This window comes from Osmerus mordax, chromosome 12 (assembly GCF_038355195.1).
Source record: "Osmerus mordax isolate fOsmMor3 chromosome 12, fOsmMor3.pri, whole genome shotgun sequence".
In the NCBI taxonomy this organism is placed as follows: domain Eukaryota; kingdom Metazoa; phylum Chordata; class Actinopteri; order Osmeriformes; family Osmeridae; genus Osmerus; species Osmerus mordax.
This window is the reverse complement of record NC_090061.1, coordinates 3,473,299-3,484,076: the sequence shown is the minus strand read 5'-3', so window position 1 is coordinate 3,484,076 and position 10,778 is coordinate 3,473,299. Positions and strand designations below refer to the sequence as shown.

The 10,778-nt window shown below is 44.8% G+C and overlaps 1 protein-coding gene across 1 annotated transcript; it reads left to right on the top strand.

Annotated features, from left to right (window-relative positions):
• Positions 1-1,069: 1,069 nt before the first annotated feature.
• adad1 (adenosine deaminase domain containing 1 (testis-specific)) lies at positions 1,070-10,198 on the top strand. Its single transcript, XM_067247800.1, has 12 exons — positions 1,070-1,376; positions 4,315-4,518; positions 4,757-4,891; positions 5,120-5,290; positions 5,464-5,535; positions 5,721-5,846; positions 5,960-6,083; positions 6,310-6,480; positions 7,404-7,636; positions 8,813-9,047; positions 9,346-9,478; positions 9,878-10,198. The coding sequence occupies exons 2-12, from the start codon at positions 4,338-4,340 to the stop codon at positions 9,989-9,991; spliced, it is 1,695 nt and encodes a 564-aa protein (XP_067103901.1). The 5' UTR covers positions 1,070-1,376; positions 4,315-4,337; the 3' UTR covers positions 9,992-10,198.
• The last annotated feature ends 580 nt before the right edge of the window (positions 10,199-10,778 follow it).

Below are 10,778 nucleotides of genomic sequence, written 5' to 3'. Positions count from 1 at the left end.
AGTTGAATGTAAAATCCTGAGTGTCCAAGCAATCTTGAATCATCTTCCTCCAAACTCCCCCATACATTAGAGATCGAAAATTCTTAACGGAACGTTCTCTGTAAATGAATACTGTGTATGGCCATTATGAATGACCAATTCATTGTATGGTTCTTGAATGTCTTCCAGGACATAAGTCCTGCAGCTTGGCAGGGTACGGCTCCCTGCTCTCCAGACAGCGCTAGGCAGTTCAGTGCCCAGATAGGATCCAGAGGACCCAGCCTGCATGGGGCACAAGGCCATAGCCAGGGTTTACAGACGGACATTAGGACGAGCCCGAGTTAAAATCCTATTAGTTTGAGTTGGGAATCGGATTATCCTCGTCGAGAATCACTCGTCTGGCAACTAGGGCCTAATTTACGCCAATCAACGGCAATTATTGAGAGGAAGGGAGCTCCTATTAGAGAGCCTCATCCACTTAGTCTAATGAATGGGGAAGATTCAATCTCTGCTGTGGAGACGCATCGGAGAGATTCAGCTGGGGGCGACTGGGTGAAGGCTGAAGCAGCGCTGCTGTTATTTATCAGCCGAGGGGGCCTGTCAAACCAGACATGAGTTAGCCAAGGGGCACTAGCCTGTAGTAGGCTCATTCAGAGGCCATATCTGTTACAAACTGTACCGCGAAGTGGAAATCCTATTCAGTGCTGATGGAAACCAACTTTCTGTAATAAACTCCCCCCCCCCCCCCCCCCTTCATTTCAAGTGTCATTACAGCAGAAGACACTTACCTTCGTCACATACCAAATGACTAGAACTACTTTTCTCCCCCTAAATGAACTGAAAAACGACATGCGGTCACGCATGTTGTGTGAATCATAACATAAATAGCACAATGGTCTGACGTGCTATGATCCTGTTTGAAATACCATTTTAATGCTGCCCTCTAGTGTCGAAAATGCATTCATGCAGTTCATAAAAGCTGCACGTCTGCCATATATGTATTTCTGATAGCGAGCAAAGGTCAGGTGTCGTCGCTTATCGCCGTGGTATAGAAAACGTTTCTATGAGAATCGCTAGTCTACATCCCTTACTTGCCCACGTGTTCGAACCGTTCAGTTTTCATAAACACCGAATTAGCCAGGTACGCCACTTTAAAGCTAGTTATTCGATAGCTTTTCGATTGGACGGTGTTTATACTGAGTTTAACCAATTCAACAAAAAAACAAGAAGGCCCTAAACATGTCGAAAGGACTTTGCAGAAGTTCATGGACAGGTCAGAACGTTAAGCATACGCACACCTGCTTATAGTAATTACAGAAGGGTTTGCTGGCACAGATTGGTTACCTTCGACAACCACGTACGGCTGCTTTGAAGAACGGTTGGGAACATCGACCAAGGTAGAGAGCACAATTTTTCTCTATCAAGATTTAAAGAATTTACACAAACCATGCGAAAGCACATGCTCTAACTGAAGTATTACAGACAAATGATGTAATGATATAAAATAAGTATAGGCTACATTAAAAACATAATGACGAAATGACCTAATTCAGTAGGAGTTTTTCAAAAGCAAAAGTTGGTCTGTCAAGGTAAGTGTGGTTTGTGGTTTTGGAGTTCCCTGACTTTATGGCATGAGTCGTGTTCTGACAACAAACGGATTGTGGTTACGAAAAAAAAGTGAGCCAAAGTAAGAGGCTGACGACTGGAAGTGAATACTAACTCAAACACGTGGTTAGAGTTGTTAAACTGGATATATATATTGATCTCTCAAGTGTCATTACAGCAGAAGACACTTACCTTCGTCACATACCAAATGACTAGAACTACTTTTCTCCCCCTAAATGAACTGAAAAACGTCATGCGGTCACGCATGTTGTGTGAATCATAACATAAATAGCACAATGGTCTGACGTGCTATGATCCTGTTTGAAATACCTTTTTAATGCTGCCCTCTAGTGTCGAAAATGCATTCATGCAGTTCATAAAAGCTGCACGTCTGCCATATATGTATTTCTGATAGCGAGCAAAGGTCAGGTGTCGTCGCGTATCGCCGTGGTATAGAAAACGTTTCTATGAGAATCGCTAGTCTACATCCCTTACTTGCCCACTTGTTCGAACCGTTCAGTTTTCATAAACACCGAATTAGCCAGGTACGCCACTTTAAAGCTAGTTATTCGATAGCTTTTCGATTGGACGGTGTTTATACTGAGTTTAACCAATTCAACAAAAAAACAAGAAGGCCCTAAACATGTCGAAAGGATGATATAAAATAAGTATAGGCTACATTAAAAACATAATGACGAAATGACTTAATTCAGTAGGAGTTTTTCAAAAGCAAAAGTTGGTCTGTCAAGGTAAGTGTGGTTTGTGGTTTTGGAGTTCCCTGACTTTATGGCATGATTTGTGTTCTGACAACAAACGGATTGTGGTTACAAAAAAAAGTGAGCCAAAGTAAGAGGCTGACGACTGGAAGTGAATACTAACTCAAACACGTGGTTAGAGTCGTTAAACTGGATATATATATATATTGATCTCTCGATTACAGGTTTTCTCAGCCCCCCAGACTGAGTAGAACTTCCCCTAGATAGGAAAATATGACAGCAACCATGGAAGCTTAGCATCTGTGTGTGGGCCATGTCCCTGTGTGCTCTTGTGGAAGCAGTGCTGATAAAAACCTCCCACTGATAAAACCTCCCACTAATAATGTGACTATAAATAATTTCCGTCCTTTCAATCCTGTTTGGTTGCAAGAGGCATGCAACAGTCACTTCCTGGTAGCCATTACCAGGTTTCAGTTGTTGTTTTTGTCTTCCTCTGGAACAGTCTTTACATGCCTATCCTGCAACGGCTAGCTAGTGAAGGACCAGTCAGGACAATCGTTGTGTCTATTCCAATATGTAATGATAGTATTCAATGACACAAATCTGTGTTCTAGAAAGAGTGGTCTGGAGTCGTAGAGGTCCGATAATATCAGCTTTAATGCAGCAGTTGGAAATCAACAAGTACAGAGCTCTGGGGTTGTCTACGTTTCTCTACCCGCAACAGAGTTTGGGTTGGTTCACAAAGTCCAACTGGCTATCTGTCCCTGCCCCAGCATATATTATACAGTGCAGTAAAACAAAAAACACAAGAAGAGGGTTGAGCTTGTTCTCCTGTGCAGCAGGGAGTTGATCTTGCTGACGCGTCCCACCTGCCGGTTTCAAGGTTGTTTCTGAAATGGAGAGATTGAGATATAAAATACTGCCTTTTTCCCCACACTGTGGTCGAGACTCGTCTGGGTTGTTCATCTTTCTCCCCCTCGCACACGTTGTGTGAGATACAATGTTTAAGCCTGAGCACACTTCTAAGTTCATAAGACATAACTTTAATAAGCACAATACATAACTTTAATAAGAAAAATACAATATTTACTAGCCTACCCCATTGCAAGGAAGACAAACTGACAAACCTGTGTCTGCATTTCAGAAAATGGAAATATTTTTTCCAATCACCACACTCATTCGTGTGAAACCAGCAATGTGGTTGTGTAGTTGAGGCCTGGCTATTGGTAGGTTTGGGAATGAGTGTCCTTTTTCCTCTTAATAAAGAGTTATTCATTATGATAGTAATTCCCACATCAGTCCGTTTTTGTGGAGGCGTTTATAAGTAGGTGACCTTAAATATTTGCCATGTTGCCAACTGCAATTCTCATTTGCAAGCAAGCGTTTGTCATTTTTAGGCTTGCCTCTACACAAACATTTGCACTTGATGCAACAGCACGCGTGGTATCATAGGCAACATCTCACAATCATTCCAAAGCTTAGAATTTTTAAAGTGTTTTTATGAATCTAGTCGGTTAAACACTTAGCTGTTTCCAAGTTGAACTAAAAGTTTCACACTCAAGCGTAGTACTTGTAAGTCTCAAGGGGATTAGACTAGAGTTAGCAACCAGATGCTCAACTAGCTGTTACTGTATAGCTCTAGATATAGAAATTTGAGTTTTTTAAAATATGAACTATTGTTCAAACTATAACGGCACGTTTAGCATAGTATTTTAGTACACGTTTAACTATTGTGTTATTGCACGTATAAGTGCTGTATATGGGACCTACTATCAATGATTCAAGGTCAACTGTAGAGCTAGCTATTTGATAGAAGCGTGGTTGTGAACATCCATATATCGCATAACCAGGCAAGGTGGCACTGAGTGCTAGCTAGCTCGTTTGCTACCATTACTTAGCGCTGTCCCGTGGAAGCCTGCGCGCCAATGCGCTCATTCTTAGACCTAACAAATATAAATAAATTGCAAGATTTGTCAGTATATCGGTTAAAATGTGTAACTTTCTACATCCGCAGTGTAGCCGACGTCGCAGGTCAAAATGTCTCGAGGTGGATCTTTTCGGGGTGGCACTGGCAGAGGAGCCAGCTTTGCTCAGATCCTCAGAAATAATATTTCTGCTCTGCCGGGGTCGACGATGTCCCCCACGCCTCCGGTGGCCTTCATGCCTCTGGTTCCTTCAGAGGGCCGCGACCCCGCAGTTGCCGGTTCATGCAAAACTGGTAGGTAACTACCAACTGCTAGCTAGCTCTTGACTTGTGTGTGTTGAGGTGATTTATACATAAAAATAAGCCTGAGTCAAGCCCAAGCCTCAGTACATTCACATTGGATTCCTTAACTCTGGTCATACAATGTCACCAACGTAAGACTCATTGGTGATGGATGGCTAACTTAGTTTATTATGAGCCTTGAGTAGCCTACATCAGCGGATAGATTTGACTTCGTGTCTTCCTGTTGCAGGTGCGCATCCCAGGCCTTGCGGTTTGCCGCAGACACTGATAGAGAGGTACAAGAATGGAGAGACACACGCAGTGTCAGCCCTTTATCAGCTTTCACAGGTCCTGCAGTTCCAGCTGGAGTTAAAAGAAACTACTGGCAAGTAGCGGATGGAAACCGATCTGTACTGATAAGGCTTCTGAATGGCGGTAGTTAAAACCATGATTAGATGGGCATAAAGTAGAGCTAAGTGTTGTCTTGATAACACGTGTCCTTATCAAAACATCTACGTTTGTTTACATAGCCTACATTGTACGTGTGGGGAAAGGCTATTTTCAAACCACACTGAGAAATTTAGCGAACCTCGTCTCTGCATCTGTCACCCAGGCAACATCTCAGGCTTTTACTTCGCTTTCTGTGCTGTGATTGATGGGGTGAAATACAAGACTGGGATGGGGAACACCAAGAAGCAGGCAAGGGCCACAGCTGCCCAGCTAGCTCTGGAGGAATTCATTCCAACTCTTTCAGGCAAGGCTCTGCTTCCAGAACAGTCCAGCCGTCTCCTCCTGGTTCAGGAATACTGGCTGCTGCCCCAAAACCCTGCCGCTAGTTACATTTACATTTAGTCATTTTAGAAGGAGGGATGGTAAGTTTGATGAATGACAGGTTTGAAAATTACTCGCCAGCTTTTAATTTTAACTGTGTGTCTGTGTTTTTTTCTTTTTTCGAAGGCCCTCTTCCTTTGCCAGTTAGAGAAGGTATTTTCTCAGAGTCAGAGGGTCATCCTGGCAGAGCCGTTTATGGTAAAACAACAAGACAGCTAAACTACCCCCAAAAACTACATCAGTTCACCACAAATTATAAGAGATCCATAAGGAAATATAGCGCAACAAAATCATCAGGATTTTTTTTTCTGAGGGAAGTTCGACTGTATTTCCTTTGTAAAATAATAATCAAAAAAGATCCTTGCTGTTCCTGTCCTATCAAGAGCGTAAGAACCCAGTCAACGAGCAGATCCCACAGGCTGTGAAAGAGCAGCTCAGCAAGTTGTTGGAGAACCACCCTGAGTTCTCCAGCTGTCAAACCACTGTGGCGGCATTCATCGCCTGGTCGCGTAAGAGGAGCACTTCTTTCTTCTCGCCTGAATACTTGCTAGTGATGATGAGTGTGTAGTATAGAGCTTCAGTATGTGAGCCGTAACGGGGCCCCCTGCACCCCCTCCTGCAGCCAGCGGGTGTGAAGTGGTCGCCATGGGCACGGGAAACGTCAACAGCAAGGAAAGTGCGACGCCAAACGGCCGCGTCCTCCACGACTCCCATGCCGTCGTGACGGCCCGGAGATCCCTAATGAGGTCAGCCTCAGCTTGTGATAAATCCTCCATAATAATCTGGTGGGGTGGTGGAGATCATGATTTGACTTGTTGATCAAGAGGTCAAAGGTTCCATAACCCCCCCCCCCCCACACACACACACACACACATCATTCATATTATAGGCATTTTGTATGATTATATCCAATGTTCCTGTTGTGTATGGGCATTATTAGAATATCTAACGTGCCTTTGTGTTGCTGGGCAGGTATCTGTACAGGCACCTGTTGTTGTTCCACAGTAGGAATCGTAACCTGGAGGAAAAGTCCATCTTCCAGCAGGAAGATGGCACCCAGCTGCTCAGCTTGAAGACCAACTTCACCCTTCACTTGTATCTCAGCCAGCTGCCCAAAGGAGCTGCCCAGATCCCTCCCAGTCTGTGAGTCACACCCTTCTCCCTACCTCCCTCCTACCATGGTACATGTTGGCAGATGTTGGTTTAAGGATTTTAAGCTTTCATCATTTCTGTGTTTTGGAATCTCAACCATAGCCCCTACAGGGAACTTGGTATTACTGCAGGGGGGAGGAATGTAAGTTATTTTAAGTTTTAGAGGCTAAATGGCTGTATTGATCAGAGACTTGATTTCTTAAGGATGCCCCCAGTAGGAATACTCTGCCTAGAGCACTGGACCCCCTGATATCAGACTGGCCTCCCCAGATGCCACCCCAAAATGTCATTCGCTATCCCTGGCAATTAGATGCTGATTGACATTTAATTTAATTTATCTTGTTAAAAGCGTTTCTTTTGGCATCTGGAAGCGCATTTTTTCAATCGAGGATATTTCCACAGTTCACCAGTCAGTCACAAATCACTACGTCCAGGCATAAGATGAAGTTCCCGAATTGACGTTTATTAAGCACACAGTACACATGCTACTAGTAAGCCAAACAGCTGTTTGGCCCTAGCCCACGCTAAATAAAATAAAGGTGAATGGTCATTACCCGGCTTCCACAGAGCTTGATGACAACCTATTCATTTGAATCAGGTGTGCTGTAGCAGGGAAACATCTAAAAAATGCAGGACAGGGGCTCTCAAGGACCAGGATTGAACACCCCTGCTGTATGGCATATATGCTGAGCCTCCCCTCAAATGCTAGCTTAAGGTTTTGTCAATTCCACCTGGATGTGGTTCAGAATCTCAACAGTGTTATATCGATGAAACTGTTCAGCTCACCTCTCACTTTTTCCACCGCATGCAGCAGGTCTGCTCTTGCGGGTGGGTAAACAGTCTGTTTTGAATCAGAATCTGCTGCATGCGAGTTTCAGGGTTTTCAGTTGTTCTGCTACTTCCCTCCCGCCCAGGCGACTGAACCCCCTCTCCATCTCAGCGTGGGAGGTGAACAACCAGATGAGCCTGCATGTTACGGTGGAGGGAAAGGTCTTCTCCGTCTTCTCCTCCACCTTCGCCCAGGCGGCCTCCAAGCTGGTCAGCATGTCGGCCAGCGACAAGGTGACCCAGTGGCAGGTGCTGGGCTACCAGGGAGCTCTGCTCAGCCACTTCATAGAGCCCGTCTACGTCAGCAGAATCCTCATCGGTAAGAAGCGTTTGCTGGGGCCTCTGGTCCTTCTTCCACACCCCAGTCATCACCCGGGGAGCTCTGCCCATTTGACCTTGCATCGTGTTGTAGAAAAGACGTCCATAGAAGGTAGTAGAAAAAAGTAGTCAAAGGCAAAATATCTTTCAACAGCTCAAGGCAGCTCGATGGTTTATTTCGGCAAGGCAGATGTGCATGCACAAACACATACAGGAAAAGACAACCACATTTCCTTAGACATCTCATTATATAGACAAATATGAGGCACAATCCCCCTCCCTGCCTGATATAATGACATAGCCTTCTAGAACATTCTAGAAAAATGCCCTATCTATGTCATTTCACCCTATCTACGTCAGATCACTGAATGGCTCCTCCTGCTGTACTGTTATTGTAGCTTACATCAGCTAGCTAGCTAGCTTCAGGTTGTCTCCCACCACTCCTGTCCATTATTAGCGTCCATTATCTGGGTCGTAGGTAGCTTACTTGAGAGAGGTGGCGCCTTCCAGCGAGGGGGCCGAGCTTCAGCTCCTTCAGGCGACACGCCCCCCCAGTCTCGAACAGAGAAGACTGCTGATTTTCTTACGATTTCAAAGCCTAATTTAACATACTTGTCTGTGTTTTTTTTTCATTCGAATTTGGATGGGTACTTAATATCACATTATTCTGTGGTGTGGTGAACTTGAAACTCGTTTTTAATTCCACTTTACAGGATCTTTAAGACTAAGTTCATAGATGATTTGCTCCCACCCTCTGCAACCTGTCTCACTCCCCCCTTCCTTTCTGATAGGGCCTCTTCAGTTGAACGAGTCTACCATACACTGTTGAGCAACAACAGCCTATTTTTCTAAGGATACAATTTCCTTTCTCATACTTAGTTTGCCAAACCTCTTCTCCCATCATACTTTACTTTGTTTCTGTTTCAATCCAGTTTAGAGTGGAGTTTATTAACTGCGCAGGGTTTCTTCACTACGCAGATAGAAGTCAGCCATTTTAGGCCCCAAAACCTGACCTGGTGTAACCTTCCCTGGTTTGCCTTGCTGTCCCATAATCAATTTCCCACAACACATCGTAAATGCTTTTTTATTATTTTGAAACGCTGAAGGCTTCACAGATCTGATTGGTGATTCTTGATTGGTCGTTCTTGATCTGTCCCTCCTGCTCACTGGTTCCCAGGTGACCCGAGCTGCAGTGAGGTGCGGGGGATGGAGATCGCCGTGAACCAGCGTGTGGACGGCGTGATGGAGCGCCTGCCCATGTACTACTGCATGCACCAGCCTCACATCAGCCTGGCCCCCAGCGTGGCCCCGGGAGGCCCCGCCGGCCCCCAGCACAGCCTCTCCCTTAACTGGAGCCAGGGGGACGTGTCCCTGGAGGTGGTGGACGGCCTGCAGGGACAGACGGTGCAGGAGTAAGCTCAACCTATCACAGTTTTATTTCCATAGCCCTTTTTTATTTTTACAAATAGTGTCAGATGGGGCTTCTAGATTAGCACCCAAGAGGAATTATTCTACCCAGAAGACCTGCTTGTGCGTACCCTGCCCCCCTAGCGATCGAAACTCGAGTTTGAATAGTTAAAAATAGTATAAAGGTGTTTTTATTTTTATATAGGGGTATGGAGATCCAAGAGGTCACAGGTTCAAATCCCCCCTCTGCGTCGCTTCTCATAAAGGTATTGCAATGAGAATTTTATCATTGTCTGGCCCCAGGTCACCTTTCAAGAGCAGCCCTGCCTTGGCCAGCCGCCTGTGCAAAGCCGCCATGCTGAGTCGCTTCAATCTGGTTGCCAAGGAGACCCAGAGGGAGGACTTGCGGGCTGCGATCTCCTACAGACAGGCCAAGGTCAGGAACCTCCTACTCCAGTCATCACTGTATCCAGATCGTGTGTGGGATGGGTGTAGCTCAGAGATGAGAGCATTTGACTTCAGATCAAGAGGTCGTACAGATCCCCCCGCCCTCCCTTTTGTGTCGCCTTGGAGAAAAGCATCCGCTAAATGGGAGTCAGGTGGCTAAACGGTTAGGGAATCGGGCTAGTAATCTGAAGGTTGCCAGTTCGATTCCCGGCCGTGCAAAATGACGTTGTGTCCTTGGGCAAGGCACTTCACCCTACTTGCCTCGGGGGGAATGTCCCTGTACTTACTGTAAGTCGCTCTGGATAAAAGCGTCTGCTAAATGACTAAATGTAAATGACTTGTGGTAGCTAACGCTGATTTTAAAATGTTTTTTTATCTGTCGTCGTAGATGATGGCCACATCGTACCAGGAGGCTAAGAGTGTGCTGAAGTCCTACCTGGCACAGCGAGGGTACGGCTCCTGGGTGGCCAAAGCTCCCATTAGTGACCACTTCAATATGTGAACACACCACCGCTAATCAAAACTGATACGATAGGAGCTCAGTTTCATGTTTCAGCTCTGAAGCTCATCAGAAAAGGGTGACTTAGTTTTTCACGAGGATATGTTTACCAGTTGGCTGCTTCCTTAGTTTTAGTTTATGGTTCACAGTTTTGGTTTGTTTTAGATGTGTTGGTACTTCACCTTTAAGTTGTTTTTGTACAGAATTCAAATAAATCCAATTGTTTTTTCCTCTTCTAAACAGTATTTTGAAAATAAGGTCCAGTGTGAAAGTTAACTTTGTAGCATGCATACATTGGTTGTCTGTGATCTATGGTAAAATAGATCACAGTACACTGAAATACAAGATGTTTAAGTCTGACTCACTGAGGAAATGGATGCATTCCATGAGTCATGGTCTCATTTGGGAATTTTGGCCTCGTTTTCTGAGAGCATATGTTGACCCTCTGGATATTCTTTAAGTATACACAAACAGGATATCCACCTCTCTCTGTGTAAGTACACAGGAAATGTTTGGGTTTCCTGTGTTAGAGATGCAGCTCAGCATTCAGTTTTGTTTACATCAACCTTGTTGATGGACTTGCAAAAGCTGCAATTCCTTCTCATCCAGGATAGCTCATCTTAACAGTATGTATGCACCACTTCTATTTTGTCTTGAGGCTTGACAGTCGTGTCATAAAGCACCAAGTGGTTCAATGGACAAGGAACAGTTTTGACCTGGTGATGTATGTTGTGCATTTGATGTTTATTGAAGCTGTTCTGCATCCAAATTATGTAATGGTTGTTTGCAA